This window comes from Eutrema salsugineum, unplaced genomic scaffold, assembly GCF_000478725.1.
Source record: "Eutrema salsugineum unplaced genomic scaffold, Eutsalg1_0 scaffold_6, whole genome shotgun sequence".
Classification (NCBI taxonomy): domain Eukaryota; kingdom Viridiplantae; phylum Streptophyta; class Magnoliopsida; order Brassicales; family Brassicaceae; genus Eutrema; species Eutrema salsugineum.
In genome coordinates, this window is record NW_006256547.1 from 5,917,610 (window position 1) to 5,939,122 (window position 21,513).

At 38.1% G+C, this 21,513-nt stretch overlaps 3 protein-coding genes across 5 annotated transcripts; 2 read left to right on the forward strand and 1 right to left on the reverse strand.

Moving 5' to 3' along the window:
* The first annotated feature begins 1,486 nt into the window (after positions 1–1,486).
* Positions 1,487–8,094, forward strand: LOC18012391 (golgin candidate 6). Its single transcript, XM_006395362.2, has 20 exons — positions 1,487–1,657; positions 1,815–1,862; positions 2,156–2,205; positions 2,352–2,479; positions 2,571–2,623; positions 3,054–3,200; positions 3,301–3,374; positions 3,455–3,524; positions 3,707–3,760; positions 3,862–3,957; positions 4,197–4,247; positions 4,330–4,416; positions 4,514–4,627; positions 4,715–4,786; positions 5,314–5,499; positions 5,634–5,737; positions 5,867–5,915; positions 5,991–6,056; positions 6,152–6,919; positions 7,303–8,094. The coding sequence occupies exons 2-20, from the start codon at positions 1,839–1,841 to the stop codon at positions 7,858–7,860; spliced, it is 2,751 nt and encodes a 916-aa protein (XP_006395424.1). The 5' UTR covers positions 1,487–1,657; positions 1,815–1,838; the 3' UTR covers positions 7,861–8,094.
* Positions 8,095–8,192: 98 nt separating this feature from the next.
* On the reverse strand, positions 8,193–9,104 carry LOC18012343. Its single transcript, XM_006395363.2, has 2 exons — positions 8,602–9,104; positions 8,193–8,500 (listed from the first exon to the last, which is right to left on the reverse strand). The coding sequence occupies exons 1-2, from the start codon at positions 9,016–9,018 to the stop codon at positions 8,342–8,344; spliced, it is 576 nt and encodes a 191-aa protein (XP_006395425.1). The 5' UTR covers positions 9,019–9,104; the 3' UTR covers positions 8,193–8,341.
* A 2,176-nt stretch (positions 9,105–11,280) lies between these two features.
* On the forward strand, positions 11,281–21,074 carry LOC18011845. Of its 3 annotated transcripts, none has more exons than XM_024151674.1 (3): positions 11,281–11,558; positions 18,624–18,626; positions 19,320–21,074. In XM_024151674.1, exons 1-3 carry the CDS (start codon positions 11,281–11,283, stop codon positions 21,052–21,054), a joined length of 2,016 nt encoding a protein of 671 aa, XP_024007442.1. In that variant the 3' UTR covers positions 21,055–21,074. The 3 variants fall into 3 exon arrangements, with proteins under 3 accessions (XP_024007442.1, XP_024007443.1, XP_006395426.2); XM_024151675.1 differs by lacking the exon at positions 18,624–18,626 and having other exon boundaries at positions 11,281–11,563; positions 19,322–20,602; positions 20,673–20,839; XM_006395364.2 differs by lacking the exon at positions 18,624–18,626 and having other exon boundaries at positions 11,281–11,563; positions 19,322–21,074.
* Positions 21,075–21,513: the final 439 nt, after the last annotated feature.

Consider the following 21,513-nt stretch of genomic DNA (forward strand, 5'->3'; position numbering starts at 1 on the left):
CGCACAAAACTGATGTAGTCATTTCGTCGACAAGGATTCGAAAATGAAAATCCACCACATCATACATATTTGTGTGGTATAAGTTCTTAATTTAAGTTGAATATGTGCAATCGACATGTGCTATCTTGTCGTCGCTTATGGCCTAACTGATGGAAAAAAAGCATAGAATCATTTCAATAATCCAATGAAATTTATACACATAACACATGTGGATGATGTAACTTTATATATATATTTTTTAAAAAATTTTAATTGTTAATAACAAATAGTGTCGAAGACGTGCGACGAACATGCCTCATCTCCAGCGATATTGGATTTATTCGGAGACTTCATTTTCAAAGCATATTCGTTTATTCCTGTTACTATATTAGTTATGATTATATTCGTAACATTGGTTGGCGTCAAAATCCAAACTTTGAACTTTCCTATAATGTGTGGACACCGAATTGGTCTTGCACTACTTTGTCAACTGAAATAAGAGATGAGAAAAAAACATATTTTGCTGAGATTTGGTTCTCTGCAAAATAAAAAGAAATAGACAGGAGAACATTGTATGTTCCACTCAAACTACTATCATTCCACTCATTCCACTTATTCCTCTCATGTAGTATCATTTTGACCTATAAAATCGATGTGCCAAAGGTAAACTCAAGTTCAAAATTACTTTTTATTTTTTAAGTCTCTGTTACGAACAGCGTGTTATTCGACCATTATCATACATGTATGATCTATGTATATTAGTTTAATTTTAATTATTCTCTTGAAATAACGAGTGTAATTTAACTCCATCCTTTATTGATTGGTTCAATTCAACTCTTGTTTTCTAACCATTGAATTTAATTGACCATGCTAGTTGAGTGACGTCTTTTTTTGTTTATTGTCAACTCTATAAGTGGCACATGTGGGATATACAACGAAAAAAAAAAAATTAGGTGGGATATACTCATTTACGAGAATGCCAAAATGAATAAGTTTAAATGTACATTCAAATATTGTTAATAAGCATAAATAAGCACCAAGTATAGTTACTTCAACTAAAAAAATACCAAATGATCTCATGTAAAGTGTAAAGGTCATATGATCAAGTAACATTTGAAATGATATCATATAACATGCTCTGATCTCAGGTCTAAGGGATCTTAAGGCATGTGGTCCATAACCTCATAATGTTTATACGTATGTAATTATTATTATAGTTACCAGGTACATATGTTTTATAAATGTTTCATACACTTCAAAATCTGTTAAATGTAAAGTGCGCGCGGGATCAAAAGCTAATTTATACTCAGATGTTAGTGAATACAATTAAACGTAAACCCATTGGACTTAAATGGGCCCATATTTGCTGACAAAAAAAAATCTGACAGAAATAAATTAAAAATGGGCCCATATTTAACCGTAGTCGATTGCTATTCGATAGGACTTAGGAGCTAGTATCTGGTGCGGGCGTGAGTACATTATGTTGTCGACCTTCCTCTTCCCTCATTTATACTTTCATCGCGGCGATCGGACGGTTTATCAGCTTTCTGACTTTGCTTGAACAGATCGGTCAGGTGAAAAGAGAGACTCTGAGAGGCAGAGATCGGCGCGATCTGTCGCGGTTCACTGATTGGAGGATTCGTCTTCCTTGTCTAATCCTGTCCCTACTGCATAGTCTGTAAGCTGTTCAATTCTCGCCATTGTCAGTTGTTTTTCTCTCTGTGTGATAAAATTCGCAGTTCGAGGGTTTTTTAGTTTGCTTCTCCGTTTCTGTATTGGTTTGCATTGTTGCTGCTCCAGGTTTGGTTGAAATTTCTAGATTTCTGTTGTTTCAGGTAATTTTCTGGGCTAACGAAATAATGGATTTGGCATCCCGTTATAAGGTAACATTTCATTTGATTGTTCTTGTATCTTATAGAGCTTAATTTAGCTGTTAGGTTTTTGGGCGATTTAAATATTGGTGCCTTTTTTTTTTCGTGGGATCGAATGCATGTTCTTCATTCTTTTCTGGGTTTTGCATTGGGTCAGTGTCATTTTTGGTAGTTTCTTAACGTTGGAGAGAGGGACTGCTAGTCTACTTAACATGGAATCGGCAGAGAAATTCACACTGTATTGTGATTTTAATAGCAGCATTACAAATTTTTCCGGTGTTTATACTTGTTCTTAACTTGTACAGGGGGTTGTTGGGTTGGTTTTCGGCGACAATCCATCTTCAAATGAAGACAGGTACATTTTCTTCTCTTTATTTACTACAAGTCGGGAGATATAGCATGTTCCTTTGTCCAACATTGACATCTTGTATATCATGGCCTGTATGTATTCGAGAAAATTAATTTAATGAGGATTGGATTTTATTCGTTGTATTTTCATAGTTACATTCAACGCCTGCTGGATCGTATAAGCAATGGTACCTTGCCTGATGATAGGAGAACTGCTATAGTAGAACTTCAGTCTGTTGTAGCAGAAAGTAATGCTGCTCAATTAGCTTTCGGGGCATCCGGTAAGTGTCTTTTTTTTTTTTTTTTTTTTTTGTTATGCTCCTAATGATTGTTAGATCAAATCCAAAGTTGCAATCTACGTTCTTATTTCAGGATTTCCTGTGATAATGAGCATCCTAAAGGAGCAACGGGATGATGTTGAAATGGTGCGATATCTTTTTTTCGTATGTCTTTTGTTACTAGCTTAGGTTGTGCATATTCTCTGTTTGTCCTTTCGTCATAGCACACCCTATTGCCCTTACTTTGTGTGTGTGAAAAATGTGGTAACGTTCGTTGAAGCATTTTTATAAACTCTATATCCGTAGTCCTTGCAAACAGTGTAGTGACGGATAATGCAGATCAGAATAGATCCACTAGTCCAGGGGACAAATCTATAGGAAATGGGAGGTGGAAACGGACAAATATTTTAAAGAGTTAATTTTCTTTCATTCTAGATTTTGGTCTAGCATCAGATTCGTAACTACGAAATTTGCACTTGTAAATCCATAGGAGTATCCGGAGTTTGTTATTGAGTTTCTTGTTGATGTTCAAGAAGAGTTTGCTATTCTTCAACTTATAGTTTTGTTGTCTGTCCAGGTTCGAGGTGCCTTAGAAACTCTTCTTGGCGCTCTAACGCCAATCGATCATGCAAGGGCACAAAAAACTGAAGTCCAGGCAGCTCTGATGAACTCTGACTTGCTCTCTCGTGAAGCTGAAAATATCACTCTTCTTTTAAGTTTGCTGGTTAGAGTTCACTCTATACTTTTGAAGCGAAGAATATAATTTTGTTTTGTTCGCTTTTTATGCGTGCATCATATTGATTGTTGCCCTGGTGATATGGCAGGAGGAAGAAGATTTTTATGTTCGATATTACACTCTTCAGATTTTGACAGCACTTCTCATGAATTCTCAAAACAGGTATATATCTTAGGAAGTACCATCTTTAGGTCAGCTTTCTACATATATGCTACAGAGACTTTTGCTGACTGTCTCTTCAGGTTGCAGGAAGCTATTTTGACCACTCCGCGCGGTATAACTCGACTCATGGATATGCTAATGGATAGGGAGGTAAAAAAAAAAAAACTATATCTTGGATAAGAATGAATTATGATCTTGTCGTTGGTTTACTTAAGAGTCTAATATCTTAAGCCTCCATTTGTCCTCAAATAGGAGGTTATGAGACGGTGAACTCTGGGAAGGGATGAATATTATATTCCTTAAATTATACTTTTTTGGTGTTTGTCTTATAGGTAATCCGCAACGAGGCTTTGTTGCTTCTTACGCACTTAACGCGTGAAGCAGAGGTGAGAGCTCCTAGTCATCTTTGTAACTGTTACTTTCTGCTGCCTTGAACTAAAGCAGCCATTGGATATTATCGATCTCACAATTGATTACCTACTTGTAGGAGATCCAAAAAATTGTTGTCTTTGAAGGTGCATTTGAAAAGATTTTTAGCATCATAAAAGAGGAAGGGGGTTCAGATGGCGATGTGGTTGTGCAGGTTACCAGTAGCTCTTTTTAAAATATTTATAGCACCTGTATTCTGTTAAAAATTTGGCATTTAAAAAGAATGAAGAAGCCACTTCTTTGATTTAGGACTAAACTTTATTGACACTTACACTTCCATATGTTGTCTTCCTGCAATTGTTTTGCAAGCACTTCCAGGGTGCATTATATGTGTATGCTTAAATTCGAGTTCCTTGTCCATGAACGTCCACTACTTTTGCTCTTTCTTTACAGGACTGTCTGGAGTTGCTGAACAATCTTCTTCGCAGCAGTTCATCGAATCAGGTTTTTGAAGCTTTGTTTCGGGTCTTAAATTTTCTGATTCATTTACTAAATCTGCACATCAGGCTGATAATCGAACTTTCAGATACTGCTAAGGGAGACAATGGGTTTTGAACCGATCATTTCAATTCTAAAACTGCGAGGGATTACATATAAGTTTACCCAGCAAAAGGTTAGATCATAGAGTGCGTCTCCCATTTTAGATTTATTCTACCAGCTCGTGCAAGTTTGTTAATCTTTGTCCTTCTGAATGAACAAAATCCCAGTAGACTGTAAATCTACTTAGTGCACTGGAGACGATCAATATGCTGATTATGGGAGGTGCAGACACGGATCCTGGAAAAGATTCAAACAAGTTGGCAAATAGAACGGTTTTAGTTCAGGTTTGTTATGATATATAAAGGCTGCGATTGTTCATTGCGGACTATATGGAATGCTTCTTATACTGTCATTATTTAATTCATTTACAGAAAAAGCTGCTGGACCACCTACTGATGTTGGGTGTTGAAAGCCAATGGGCACCTGTTGCTGTTCGCTGCATGGTAAGCAAATCTTCTTTAGCCAATTTTTTGTTTTTCTCCCTTGGCCTTTCCCTTCTTGTTATCATTCACATTTCATTGTATATCAAAGTACCTTTTCTGATTAGTGCGATGACAAGAGGTCTTAATGATTTCGTCTAGATTCTAGAATTCTACAGTTGAACCTTGTTTCTAGGCTGACCATGGAACTGATTTGCTTTAGTCCCTTTCCTTTCTCGTTATCATTCAAATTTCATTTTACATCAAATACCTTTTCTGATTAGTGCAAATGACAAAAGTCGTAATAATATGATTTAGATTATAGAATTCTACTATTCAACCTTGTTTCTACGTTGACCACGGAACTGATTTACAATGCTTTATTAGCAGTTTTTTTTCTAGAGTTTGTTGTTGTATCATTAAGGCAACTGTCTGAAGTCCAAGTTTCTAATTGCTTCTATTTAGTTTACTTCTTTTGTTACAGTAATCTTATTATTAGAAAAGTTACAGTAAGCTTAAGTTTCTAATGGGTCTTTTTGTGATTCTGCTAGACATTTAAATGCATTGGAGATCTAGTTGATGGTCATCCCAAGAACCGTGATATCCTTGCTAGCAAAGTTCTTGGTGAAGATCGGCAAGTAGAACCTGCACTGAATTCTATCCTCCGTATCATTTTACAGACGTCTAGTATTCAAGAGTTTGTTGCAGCTGATTATGTTTTCAAGACCTTCTGTGAGGTTTGGATCTTTTGTCTTATATCTTATTATTTCAATGTGAGCTTGCAGATTCTATTATAGTATGTGATGCTCATCAGTCCGAATTTTCGTATGTGTGCATCTTTATCTAGAGTCTCATTTCCAAATCTTTACAGAAAAATCGGGAGGGTCAAACAATGTTAGCTTCAACTTTAATACCTCAACCACACCCCACCGTCCGAGATTCTCTAGAAGATGATGTCAACATGTCTTTTGGCAGGTGTTATATCCTCTTCCTTTCAGCCTTCACAGTTTTGTTTTGAAAGGATCTCACTGCTTCATTCTCATTGCGATTTCGAGCTAACTCTCTTGTCTCAAAACTTATTGGAATTATATATATGTGTGTCAGTATGCTGTTACGAGGCCTTTGTTCTGGTGAAACTGATGGCGATCTTGAGGTAAATTTGTTTGTCTCTCTGTTGGATATTAATTTAAATGTCTTCCGGAACTTAAAATTTATTTACTTAGAACAGACATGTTGCCGAGCTGCGAGCATTCTTTCTCATGTTGTGAAGGACAACAATCAGTGCAAGGAAAAGGTAAATGACTTCAATGTCACCTTGACATATACCTTATGTTCTGCACACAATAATCTCTGTCTTGGCATTGGCTGACTGTTTCTGAAAATCAACAGGCTTTGAAAATAGTACTTGAATCACCTATGCCTTCCATGGGAACTCCAGAGCCTCTCTTTCAGAGGATTGTGAGATACCTAGCCGTTGCTTCTTCCATGAAAAGGAAAGATACATCAAGCACATTGGAGAAATCGTATATTCAACAGATCATCTTAAAACTGCTTGTCACGTGGACTGTTGATTGCCCAGCTGCAGTCCAGTGCTTTTTAGATTCACGCCACCACCTAACGTATCTGCTCGAGCTGGTAGAAAACCCAGCTGCAACAGTTTGCATAAGGGGCTTGGCGTCTATTCTACTAGGAGAATGCGTCGTCTACAATAAATCAAATGAGAATGGTAAAGATGCTTTTGCTGTAGTTGATGCTGTGAGCCAGAAGATGGGGCTCACATCATACTTCTCAAAGTTTGAAGAGATGCAGAGCAGCTTCATCTTCTCTTCCTCCAAGAGACCTCAACAGGGTCATAAACCGTTGACAAGAACAGCCACGCCTAGTGAAGCTGAGATTGAGGATATGGACGAGGCAGATGCGGTGGATAAGGGGAATGAGGATCACTCAATGCTCCTGTCGTTGTTTGATCCTAGTTTCAAAGGCTTAGTAAAGAGCCTTGAAGGTAACATTAGAGAGAGAATCGTGGACGTGTATAGTCGGCCAAAAAGTGAGGTGGCTGTAGTACCGGCGGATTTGGAGCAGAGGAGCGGAGAGAATGAGAAAGACTACATCAACCGGTTGAAAGCCTTTATAGAGAAACAGTGCTCAGAGATTCAGGTACGTGCCTCTTTCTCAACTCGTCTATGAGTATAATACAATAAGCGTATTTAAAAGCATGACATTTAGGGTTTGATTAGAATTAAAGAAAAAGTCTTCAGATTGACTCTTCACAAGTAACATTAAAATTTAATAATAGATGGGAGATTTAGGGAATTCTGCCAAAATAGCGGGAGTAGAGAGCATTGCATCTTGTTACAATGTAAAATAGGAAGCACTAAGTTTCTGCGAAGATGGTATTAGTGCGAAGTATTAGGTCCTATCAGTGGGAAACCAAACAGTTCTCGTACAATAGGTCTCCCAAAATTATGTGATATATATATGTTAAGGTTAACCGAGAAAAAAAGAAATGTCGACATCAGTTGTGCCTCTGTGTTTTCCAGAAACTTCTTGCTCGGAACGCTGCTTTGGCAGAAGACGTAGCCAGCTCTGGCAGGAGTGAGCAATCTCAAGGATCAGAGCAAAGAGCAGGTACAGTAATGGAGAAGGTTCAGATGGAAAGCATCAGGCGAGAACTCCAGGAGACATCTCAGCGTTTAGAGACAGCCAAGGCAGAAAAATCCAAGATTGAGTCTGAAGCATCAAATTACAAGAACATGGCCGTGAAACTTGAATCAGACCTAAAAAGCCTATCGGACGCATACAACAGTCTAGAACAAGCGAATTACCATCTCGAGAAGGAGGTGAAGTCCTTGAAAGGAGGAGAAGATCCCATGGAGTTTCCTGACATAGAAGCGATTAAGGAAGAAGTGAGAAAGGAAGCTCAGAAAGAGAGTGAAGACGAATTAAACGACTTGTTAGTATGTTTGGGCCAAGAGGAGAGCAAAGTGGAGAAGCTAACGGCGAGGCTGATAGAATTAGGAGTTGATGTCGATAAGCTTTTGGAGGATATCGGGGAAGAGTCAGAAGCTCAAGGGGAATCTGAGGAAGATGACCATTAAACATGTTGTAGAGATCAAATCCTCTCCACAGGTAATCTTTAAAGCTAAAGTCTCAAGTTCTTTGTGCGCATCTGTCGGAACTTTGTACAGTCTTGGGTGGTGTATTTTCCTTGCTTAATCTTCTCTAACTTTTTAATTTAATATTGACTCTCCAACTTCTTAAATTGTTTCAGATATGTTGCAGATTCCATATACATTTTAACATTGTACTCAATGTGATTTGAAGTTTCTGCAGCTGTTGTGTTTCACATTTTGTTGTGAGAATCCAATTTAAAGTTCAGTTATTTTCTTTTAAAACATGCTTAAGATAAATCTGGATTTTGGTATGGGAATAAAATGAAAATCAACTATTTCATCGTAGTGATTACCTTGAGAAGCAGGAATGAAAAATTAAGATACATTGTAGAAGTCTAACACAGAAAATTCACTCTACAGTTCCAACAAATCGCACACGCATTATACAGAGGAGAATAATTTAGGGTTAATCTGTACAAAGTGACGCCATTAGACCCGTTGGCGAGCTCCATACGGCAAGATCAAATAATGACTGCTTCTTTTCTTCTTCTTCCATTCCACATATGTTTTCTGCAACTTCGCACAGGTTTGAGACGTCATTGATTATCACTTCCTGTGCTTCTGCCTGCAAATTTTTCAAAAAAAACAAAAAAACCAGACGTTTTTTTTTAATGAGATTTAAGGACATTTCAATTTAATCGAATGGGTGAGAAAAACCCTATTTACCATAGAAAGAAGTTCGTCGAGCATAGACGACGCCGTGGCGGAAGCAGCTTCTCCGCAATGCTCTCGACCTCGAGACTTCGGAAATGACGTCGTTTCGTTCGCATTTGAGCTCTCTCCTCGCTGCGGCGTTTGAAATCGACCGGACTTCTCGTGCATAGCATTCAAGCTGTTCGACAAAATCTCCCACTGCTCGATCTCTCTCTGGTACTTCCTTTTGAGCTTCACCAGAATTCGTTTCCTACGCATCCTTCGATTCCTCTCCTCTAACTCCGGATCCGGCGGTTTGGAAGCTTCTCCAGCGCCGGAGGTGTCCTCTGAGCCCAAGATACGGCTTTGCTTGTAAACGAAGCCATCTTCGTTGCAAAGTTCCCAATCGTCGTCTTCGTCTATCGCAGTCGTCGGAATTGGTGGGTCCATCAGCCGCGGAAAACACCGGAGCGGGAATTTTCAGCCGCGCCTTGATTTCAGAAAGTAAAGAAGGGACTTGGATTTGTTTGAAGAAGATCTGCAAATAGAAAGATTTACAGCTCAGACTCGTATTGCCATACATCGTATAAAATGAGTTTGGCCCGATAGCTAAACAGTTAAGGCCCAATATAGATAGGTCCATAATGAAGGCTATCATAACATATTTGAAATTGGCAGCAAACTGTAATATTTAATAAAACTTTTTTTTAACTGATTTTTAGTAAATTTTTATATAATCAAGGGTTCAATGAAAATTAAAGAAAAGTTAAGGGCCCAATTTTACTATATGACACATGGTCCACCTTATCTTTGAGCCATTCCTGCTATCGTATATGCATATTAACTCCCAAATCTTTGTTGACTACGCAGAATTGGATTTCATAAAGCCATACGTTAATTTTTAAACGGAGATGTTCAAAATTTCAAACGTTACTTTTGACTATTACTGTCTCTAAATGCTGAGATGTTTCATGGAGTTCTCGCCTGATGTTTTCCATCTGAACATGACTTAATTTGTTGTATTATAATTTAGTTTAACAGAGCTCATAATGCATGATGTCGTTGTGTCTCTATCCAATTACAAACCAGACATAATATAGTTTAGTTTTAAGAAATTTAAGACCCCGCCCCTTTTATTATTAGAATGCGAATAATTAATATTGTATCCTTAGTTGTTCAATTTTCACTTTGACCTCGCAAAAGAGAATTAGGTTTTTTTTTTCTATTTTCTCTTTTAGAAAGTTGTATTGATATGGATTGACACAATCAGATCAAATATTTTCTTTTATTTTTATTTTATTTTTTTGACCAAATATATTTTATTTTGTTGTTTCATTTTTCGGGGGTAGTTGGCACGTTGGAAGTTCTCCATTCATTGAATAATTTCTCAGCAATAGAAGAATCTCAAAACTAGATAAAAATTGTATCATTGAATTGAATTAGCTTTCATTTTAAGTGGATGAAGTGAATTAATAAGTGAATTTCAATTGTATGTTTGGGAGTAATTCTATGAACCAGACAATTTTTTAGGTTTTAGGTTTTTGATGGATTTCATAAATTGATTGAATGAGATTGTTAGAATATGATGAATTATCATTCTAATTTTTTACCTACTGAAATTTTCTAATTTATCACCTACTGAACTTTAACTACCGACTTAGTTTCTTATCTACGAAAAAGCAGCAGCCATGGTAACAAGAACTTGATGGAGCTTGACTTTTCCTTCGAAGAAAAAAGACTTGAAGAAGACTTTTTCATTTTTTTTTTTCCTATTTCAAACTAAATATAAACAAAACAAAGCAAATTTGTAAGAAAACATTAAGAAAGTTTCAACGAAGAGAGATTGAATGAAACAAGTTTGAAGAAAGAAGATAAAATTGATAGAGAATCATAACCACTAGGATTAGGATTAGGATCAAAGGCTGTGATACTATATATGACATGTATTATAGAATAGCTATAGTATTATTGAGTTGTTGGTTTGATTTAAGATCATAAGACTCAATGCGAGCTGCTTCTGCCCTCGCTAATCAAATCTTATAAATTTTGTATTCCAGGATAGTGATTTTCTGTAATTTAATTTAAAATAATAAAAAAAACGGGGAAAACTTGCGTGTTGAGAGTTGAGACTTATAAGAGTTAGACAAGCAAAAGATAAGATCATAACATAGAGGAAGTAAAGAAGTCTATCAACCATAAGTCAACTTGAATGAAATAAATAAATTGTGATATCGTGCTTAGGAGTTACATTAAAAGACCACAACTAGTTAGTGACTTATCTTTCCGATATATTTAAGCATATCTATAAAATAAAAGTAACTATGGACTTATGGTGGAAATGTAATGTTATCAAAAATAACTTAGGACTATCAAAATAATTAATAAGGGGGAAAACTTGCCAATTTAGAAGAGCAAAGATTAGGAGGTAAAGAAGTTGACGAAAACTCACATGGCAGACAAAATCAAAGGGGATAATCGAGGTTAGTGTTTCAACTAAACAAAGACTATTTTAACAAACAAAAAAAACTAAACAAAAATACGTGCCCACTAACTCTATTATTGATAGATTTGTCAACGTAAATATTTAATATAACAATTGATTTAAGTAGGTAGAAGGACAACAATAATGGATCCATTATTACAAAAAAAAAAGGTCCATCTACGCAAACATTGATTTGCATTCTCTCCATCTCTGATAAGCGCAAAATAGCCATGACTAAGACGAGTATTAAAGGACACGACGACCATCCTTTGTGCCTGATTAGCCATGGTGACGGTTTGGAATGCGATGCTTGCGACGGGTCGTATCGGGACGGCTTATTTTGCGATGAATGCAAGTTTACTGTTCACAAGAAATGTGCCTTTGTGTTTAACACACAAGAGACATTGTTCAAGCACCCTTCTCATGATGGACATGGTCTCAAACTTCTCACAACATGGGCTCCTGGTAACACCGATCCGAAATGCCATATCTGCGGTAAAAACACCAAGCGCCTTCCACTACAAGAAAGATCGGCTTTTACGTCGGCAGATATCGACGTAAAATCGACGTAAAAGAGCATTTACGTCGAATTAACGACGAATTAAAAATCGTCGTAAAACGATCGTCGTAAAACCGAAATCGTCGTAAAATCGTCGTAAAATTACCAACTCCGGAAAATCGTCGTAAAATCGTCGGGAAATATTCGTCGTAAAAGCGTCGTAAATTTTCCAACGGATGTACAACGAAAAAATTCCATCATAAAAACGACGTAAAATCAATGTAAAATTACATCGATTTAACAACGATTAGGAGACGAACAATTTCAATTAAAGGAAACTAAATTTTTAATTATCGATGTTAAATCGTCGTAAATTTTTGACGTAAAGCCGACGTAAACTTATTCGTCGTAAATTCGTCGTTAAATATTCGACGTTAAATCGACGTAAAATTTATAAATTAATTATTTAATTCGATTATAATTTAATTAATGAATTTTTAAAATAATCAAAAAATTAAAAATAGAATTTAAATTCAAAAATAATTTATAAATAAAAAAAAATTTATACAAATTGTTTTTTACAAAAAAACCTAATCTACAATGATGTCGTAATCGTCGAGATTGAGATCGACGTCACGAGGAGGCTCTCCGTCTTGGCCGCCCGTCGCTGCTAAGCCGACGTTTCCCGTCTGCACTACCGGAGCCGAAGTCTGACCGCCCGTCGCTGCTGAGACCGGAGCCGAAGACTGACCGCCCTGCGTCTGGTGGTCCGATGGTCCAGTACCGGAACTACCACCGGTCTCAAAAACCCTCCGTGCTCGCTGTTGCCTCGCTCGGATTGCGGTGGCCAACTGCAGAACCGCTTCCGCAATGATGTCGAAGAGATCATGTATCTCGGTGAGCTCCTGCTTCTGGGCCACTTGCTCATGCCTGAGACTGGTGATCTCAGCATTGGCCGTAGCAAGCTCCTGGCGAAGCTGCGGATCCTGCGAGCGGTATCCGGAAGCCGTGGCGGCAGGACAGTCTCTAATAGTGCCCATCCCTAAGGTTCGGCCCTTCTTCTTCGGAGCAACCTACAAATGGAAAATAAAAACGTTTATTATTTATTAAATAATTATAAATATAATAAATTTTTAAAAAATTGAAATAGATATCATACCTCTTCGAAAATCTGGTCTTGCTCAGCGACGGTCAACGGTACTTGGATAGTACCGTCAGGTGTGGCCTGGGTCTCCCGCTCGGCGATCCGCTGCATAGCGGCATTGTAGATCTCCTCGGACCGAGCGTCGACAAAGCTCCCGTCCTTCTTCCGGTGAGTGGTCTCGAAGAGCTTCGTCATTGGAGGTAGTTCTCCTCCGTTCTCCTCGGCCTACCAATTAATAAACATTATTAGTCAAAAATATTTAATTAATTCTAGCAATAAATAAAATTAAAATAATAATGAAATAATTTATATTTAATTACTTACCATCATGAGACGTCTTCCCGCAAAAGATATTTGGCCAGAAGTGTGCGGGGTCACTAACTTCTCACCAGTCACCGGATCGACCCGGTTTCGGACGGCCGAACACTTAGCAGCGGTGGTTTGGGCATGCGGGTCCATCCAATACGCCTTCAACCCGTTCCAACACCAAGTGGACATGGAGCTCGGCTTTGCGTCGTCGCCGTCGGTCTCCCATTTCCGCTTCCAATCAGAAACGGTGTTGACTAGGCGTTTCTTCGCCTTTTCCTCGAAAGCTTCGCGGACGGTCTCGTTGATCCCGATGTCCCAGTTCCACCGTTGCTGCAAAAAAAAACAAAAAATTAGATAAACAATATAAAAGTAAGATTAATTAAATTTAAAACAATTTAAAATGATATAAATAAGATTTTAAAAATATTACCGCGAAGCACTTGTACCAGGTGTCGCACGTCTCTTGCGACACCTTGCTCCAGTTGACGTGCGGCTCCACGAAATGACTCTTAATTGTGTCGGAAACGCTCCGCCCGACACAATTATCCAAAGTAAACCTATGAAACCAAAAAAAAAATTATGACATTAATATTTAAGTAAATTAAAGCGTTAATTTAAAAACTATAAAAAACAAAAAATTTACTTACCAATAAGAGCCTGGTTCCGCTTTTCCGGGAACCAGACGTCGTAAAGCCCCCCGTCCCGGTAAGGCTAGTAAATCCTCAACCGTAAACTGGGCATACGGATGAGGAGGGGCGGGTACCGGTTCGGCAGCCGGGGCGGGTACCGGTTCGACAGCCGGCGGTGGAGGTGGTGGTGGAGGCGGTGGTGGAGATGGCTCCGCGGTATTCGGAACCTGGGAGGCTCCGGAAGATGAAGGGACATCGCTCCCGGTGTTTCCCGAGGCAGACGCCCGGGAAGAATGTCCGTCCGCCATGAAATTGATGTAATGCGTCCTCCGTCGAGTCATCGTCTGCAAAACCGAAAAAAATATTTTTCAAATTAATTACAATTAATTTTAATTACGATCCTAAATCTAACAAATTCCGAGCCTAAACTAATTCCCGACCTAAACCGTTTGAATTTCTAAACTATTTAAAATTATTATAATTTTAAGTAATTAAAAAAAATTATTTACCTTTTTTTTCGTCAAAAAGAAGAGGTGGGAAGGAGGAAGCAGAGAGAGAGGAAGGAGAGATAAGCGACGAAATGAGGAAGAGGTGAGGTCCTATATATAGAATTTATATTCGTCGTAAATTCGACGTAAATATTACGACGAATTTACGACGAATCTGTCGTAAATTCGTCGCAAAGATCCCACCGTACAACAAAGCGAGTAAGACAAACACACGTGGCTGTATCTGGGCTTTGCGACGAGTTTACGACGATCCGTGCTATTCGTCGTAAAATCGTCGTAATGTTACGACGATTTTACGACGACCCGTATAAATCAAAAAAATTAAGACGGCTGTGTATCCACTAATCGTCGTAAATTCGTCGTAACATTACGACGAATTTACGACGAAGTATACCAAAACTGATGAAATTCAAAAATTGAAACATCCATAAGGACATACAAGCATGTCTATTCATGATAAATGTGGTCTGTATAACTTTCTAGCATGTTTACATAACTTAATGAAGAATTTAGTAAGATGTAAGATAAATCCATACATCTTGTGTAAATGTATATAACACCTTAAGATTACTTGATAAACACATATATGTCAAATTTTGAATTTTTTTTTTTTTTGTTTAGAAAGTTGTTTTACCTTATGAGATGGTAAGCCATTTCATTCTCCTCATCAAAATCCCCCCTGAACCCCATAAAAGATTGATTATAAGATTTAGGGGTTACATTTCGTCGTATTTTCGATGGTATATTACGACGAATTTACGACGATTTCTCCCATTCGTCGTATTTTCGATGGTATATTACGACGAATTTACGACGATTTCTCCCATTCGTCGTAAATTCGTCGTAATAAAAACCACATTTCTACAAGTTCCTGAACCTTATACTACATACTCTTATATAATACATCAGTTTACTTAGGAAAATGAACCCAAAAACCATTCTGTAAGTTGGGAAAGCTAAACCCTATAGGGTTTAGGGTTTGCATATTACGACGAATTTACGACGATTTCTAAATAATCGTCGTAAATTCGTCGTAATAGTCAACATATGTCCAAGTCAACACTTAAACAAATTTTCATCAACATGGTTTTGGTCTTCATTAATTGGCTTTAATTTTTCAAAAATTTAAATTTGACAAATGTTACATTGAAACGTTCAAAGCATGCAATTAAATGTCAAAATATTTAATTAGTCTTCATCAACATTTTCCTCGGTGTCGTCATCATCATTGTCATCATCATCACTGCTTGTTTGAAATTCGTCAGCACCTTCTTCAGTTTCGTCCCCATGTAGATCTTCAACTTGTCGATTACGTGGATCAATTAAAAGAACATTTTCTTCAACATCCGGTTCTGTAATGTCGACACAATCATCTTGTTGCATTGGCGGGAGATCTACACCATCAATTATACCCCTTGGAGCAACTTTGACAACCGCCAGCCATGAAATTCCCGTATTCCGAACTCGAGGATATGGAACAAAGGTGACTTGTTCTGCTTGAGATGCAAGTATAAATGGCTCGAACTTATTGTATCGCCGAGATGCGTTTACATCTACCACTCCAAATTTGTTAATTCGCACTCCACGACCTACCGTAGGATCAAACCAATCACATTTGAATAGAACAGTTTTCATTCTGACTAATCCGGGGTATTCCACTTCAATTATCTCTTTGATGATCCCATAAAAGTCTACTTCACCTCGTACACAAACTCCATAGTTTGTAGTTGCCCGTTGAGTGCCATGACTATAAGTATGAAAAACATAGCCACGTGTGAAATACATAGCTGCAGTAGTTATCTTCGAAATAGGACCTAGGAGCAACTCATGAAACCATACTGCATATGTCATGTCATCATGCTCGACTTGACCTTTTAACCACAATGCATAATGTTGGTATTTTCGCTTGTTAATTTCATCTTCTGAAACACCGTCAATGCATTCTCGGACTTGACTGACGAAAGTGCTGAAATTTTAAAACATTGTTAAGGACATTTCGTATGTTCAATCAAATTTTAATCATACATGGTTATAATTATGTACCTCTCGTAAGGTGCCAATTCCTCGCAATTCAGAAGTATATATGTATGTGCGCTGTGGTAGTCTTGTTCGTTTGACCAACAAGTTTCTTTTAGTTTCCCACTTAGACGTCCAATTGGTGAGAATATATCAGGCACACCTTCTACTGCGTAACTGTGTCCTACACCCCCATCGTCGTAACGTCTTGGAGCCCGTTTCCGTGTACGAACCTTTGGAGCAAAGTAATAAGACGTGAAATGAGAAGTCTCTTCTGTCAGACTTCCCGCCACGATAGACCCTTCAACTTTTGCTAAGTTTTTGGCCTTACCCTTCAAATGCTTCATAAATCGTTCAAACGGATACATCCACCTAAACTGAACAGGTCCTCCCAACTCTGCTTCATGAGGGAGGTGTATAGGTAAATGATCCATAACATCGAAGAAAGCAGGTGGGAATATTTTCTCCAAATTGCACAACAATATTGGAATATTTGTAGACAATTGTGCAACTACATCTTCTGATAATGTCCTTGTACTTAGATCACGGAAGAAAGCTCCAATGCCTCCTAGTGCCTCATGGACATGTCCCGGTAGGAGTTCAGCAAACGCAAAAGGAAGTAACCGTTGCATAAACACATGACAATCATGACTTTTCATCCCTGAAAACTTTTGTCCTTTATCCACAGATTTAGCCAGATTAGATACATATCCATCAGGAAATTTCACGGCTGATGATACCCAATTAAACAATGCTGTTTTTTGTTCAGCACCCAACCGAAATACAGGAACAGGTGCTTTCCCATTACTCACCATATGCAACTCAATTCTGTTACATATATCGGGTAAGTCCATCCGTGATTTAACGCTGTCTTTGGTTCTTCCTTGGACGTTCAAAACAGTATGCATGATGTTATCGAAAAAATTCTTCTCAATGTGCATAACATCAAGATTATGTCTAAGCAAATGATCTTTCCAGTAAGGCAGATCCCAAAATATACTTTTCTTGTGCCAATTATGATGAACCCCATATCCGTCAGGCATATTCGCAGGAGTGTGCCAATTTCCTCCAAGGGGGACCGTTTCAAGTCCACCCCAATGATCTATTTGCGCTTCAAGCTCTACTCCAGTTAGGTACACTGGTGGAGGGAGACGAACCAATTTGTTCTTTATAAACAAACGCCTATTTCTTCTATATTGATGGTTTGGTGGTAAAAACCGACGGTGGCAATCAAACCAACAGGTTTTCCTACCATGTTTAAGCTGAAATGCATCAGTCCTATGAAGACAATAAGGACATGATAACCTCCCATGCGTTGTCCAACCTGATAGCATTCCGTATGCCGGGAAATCGCTTATTGTCCACATAAGCACCGCTCGCATCGTAAAATTTTTACCACTCGAACAGTCATATGTTCGTACTCCAACATGCCACAACTGGTTTAACTCATGTATGAGTGGTTGCAAAAAACATCAAGGGCCCGTTTCGGGTGATTTGGACCAGGGACTAATATACTTAGAAACAAAAACTCTCTTTCCATGCACATATCTGGAGGAAGGTTATATGGCGTAAGAATCACAGGCCATAATGAATATTGCCTACCAGACATACCAAATGGACTAAACCCGTCAGTGCAAAGACCAAGATAAACATTTCGCTTAGACCTAGCAAAGTCTGGATGTACGGTGTTAAAATGTTTCCAAGATTTCCCGTCAGACGGGTGAGTCATTTTGCCATCTGTTTGTGAATGTTCCGCATGCCATCTCATCGAGCAGCTGTCCGTTCGGATTGATATAGTCTTTTTAACCTATCAGTGATAGGAAGATACCATATTCGTTGGTAAGGAATCTTCTTACGCCCAGCAATTTGCGGTCTATATCTTGGCTTTTGGCAGAAACGACATTCTTCAAGCTTCTCATCATCTCTCCAAAAAAGCATACAATTATCAACACAAACATCAATCATCTCAGAAGGCAATCCAAGACTAAAAACCAGCTTCTGAATTTCATAATACGTTTCAGCAGCCAAATTATCATCTGGCAAATACTCTTTAATAAGATCTGCCCAATCGTTCATGCAAACTTCAGATAGATTGTGATCTGTTTTTATTGTCATCATCCGAGCTGCCAATGATAATTTTGATAAACCTTCCCTACATCCCTCGTACAGAGGCTGTTTTGCTGCGTTTAACATATCATAAAAGCGTTTCGCATCTGCATTGGGCTCCTCAACAGTATCAGCATGTGTTTCATGAAATGCATCAGTAATCATTTCATACATCCTATCATGATCTTCACCCTGAACTTGACTACTTTGATAATCATTGGACGCTTCAAAATCCACATGTTCTTGATGATTACTACTACTCCGTGCAGCCATCTGACCACTACTTTGACCATATCCCTCTCCATGCTGATACCAAATAAAGTATTGGGGCATGAACCCTCTATTCAATAAATGCTGCCAGACAGTGTCAATAAGAATATGTTTCCTATTTTTGCATTTCACACAAGGACAATACATTTTGCCGCTTTCAATTACAGTTTCCAAAAGGGCGGCTTGGTACATGAATATTTCCAATCCGTTTTTGAAGTCTTCAGTCAACGACCCATCACCATTTTTGGGCGTATACATCCACTTTCGTAGATCGTATATAGACATTTCAAAAACAAATATTTGACTTTTTGTTTCTGAAATTTGATAGAAATTTCAACTACCAAAAATTTTACTTAAACATTCAAAGACTCAAAAAATTTGTGTCTTTATATGTTTTTTTGGGATGATGGAATAATGAGAGATGAAAGGGTATATATAGAATTTTTTGTTTGGCTACCAACATATTACCATTGCATATTTACATCAAATTTACGTCGAAATAAAATTTACATAACATTTACATCGATTTTACGTCAATTACTAGATAGAGAACAATTCGTCGTATTATCGATGTAAATTTTACGACAAGATTACGACGAAATAAAATTCGTTCTTTATTCGTCGTAAAATCGTCGTAACATTACGACGATTTTACGAGGGTTATTTTTTACGTCGAATTTACGACGAAATTTTTGATCGTCGTAAATACGACGTAATGTCGTCGTAAATTTACGACGACTACAAATCGTCGTAAATAATTCGACGGAAAAGCCCCTCTTTCTTGTAGTGTTCTTTTTCATTGTAAGAAATGTAATCTCAATTTGGACATCGATTGCATGGTTGATGCCATGTGTGCCCGAGCAAATCTGAAGATGCCGTGGCACCATCATCCTCTGCTCTTTGTCTATCTTGATGGTTGTCTCTATTGCGATTTTTGTGGTCGTAGATTCGAAGAAGGCTACTTCTGCCCTCTTTGTAGGTTGACGGTTCACGAGAGATGTGTCTCTGTATTTGAGTCACCGGATATCACTCGCACTTGTCATGCCAAACACTCTCTTAAGCTTCTCACCCAAGGAGCTCCTGACTACACTGATCTAAAATGTCATGTGTGTGCGGATAACACTGGGAACTTACTTTATCATTGTGATATCTGTAAGTTCAACTTGGATCCTGATTGTGCGATCATAAGCCCACCACCGGTTTCTCTTTCAAATCTGAAGGTCCATGACCATAAGCATACACTCACGCTCATGCCAAGATTATTGTCATTTGTTTGTGATGCTTGTGGGGAAACAGGTGACCGTTCACCTTACGTCTGTCTTCAATGCAATTTCATGATCCATGGATATTGTGCTTATTTTCCACGTGTCATTCATATCAACCGCCATGACCACCGTGTTACGTACACGTATCCTCTTGGTCCGGGAGAATGGAAATGTGGAGTTTGTTGGGAAGGCATTGATTGGTCATGTGGGGCTTATTCTTGTTCAACCTGTCCTAATAATTATGCTGTTCATTCAAGATGTGCAACAAGAGATGACGTTTGGGATGGGGAAGAGCTTGATGGGGTACCTGAACAAGTTGAAGATATTGAGCCATTCAAGACGAATGATGACAACACAATCACCCATTTCTCTCATAGTGAACATAATATGAGCCTCAACAAAGATGGTATAGCTTTGGAGGAAAGCATCTTTTGTGATGGATGTGTTCGTCCCATTGGCTCTAACACGTTCTACAGCTGTTCGGATTGCAGTTTCATTCTACATGAAATATGTGCTAATCTTCCGAAGAAGAAACGACATTTTCTCAGCCCAAAACCTCTTACTCTCACGTACGGCGGTTCTGTTGAGACTAATGAATGCTATGCTTGTTTGCAACGTTTTGGCAGAGGATTCATGTATAGAGAAGATATTTACAGAAACGTCGACTTACTATGCAGTTCGATAACTGAGCCGTTTGTCCATGGAAGCCATCCTCATCCTTTACTCTACATCAACGTAGAGCATGATGAGGAGCTTACGAAGACATGTCAGGGTTGCGGCATACGTACAGAAGGAATGGTCTTAGGTTGCACCAAATGCAGATTCTACTTGGACTTTAGTTGCGCCACTCTACCATTAACGGTAAGACTTGACAGGTATGATGATCATCCACTCACTCTTTGTTACGGTGAAAAGGTAAGCGGCAAGTATTGGTGCGATATTTGCGAAACAGAAACAAATCCAGAGACTTGGTTTTACACTTGTAAAGATTGTGGGGTCACTTTGCATGTTTTCTGTGTGGTTGGGGATTTCAAGTGCGTTAAATCAGGAGATGTGTACTATGAACATAAATTGTTATCAAACAGCAGCTCTTCACGGCCAACTTGCAGCTACTGTCATTGCCACTGCCCAGGATCTTTCACCCTTCATGAAAATGGAAAAAATGAAGAATTCTTCTGTTCTTTCTATTGTCTCATTCTTTTCAAAGAATGGAATAGGTTCGACAAGAAGCTCATCCTCCCTCCATGGGTCAATTAACCCAAGACTTGAAGATGTGGTTATAGTCAGAGTCTTGAACTCATCTCCTTCAAGGTACCTATTGGTATCCTTTCGCTTTGTAATTTGTCATTCCCATATATGTAATATTAAACAAGCATTTTAAAAAAAAAAAATGGAAAAAACATATTCATGCGTGCTATGCCTATACGTGAAGCATGTCTGCAACTTCATATTATGGTTTTTAATTTATCTAAAACAAAAAATTTGTAGCAGAAGTTGAAATCCATTATATATGATTCAACAGAATTTTAAATAGGTTACTGTAAAAACTCATTCCTGCCAGAGCTGGCTACTTTTTTTTTTCTTTAATAGTATTGATTCAACTTCTTCTTCATTAAAACTATAATTAGTGAACCATTTATGTTTCATAACTCTTTTCAAATTTTTCTTCCATTTTTATCAAATTTTGTAGTCATTTATAATATTTATGTTTGTTGT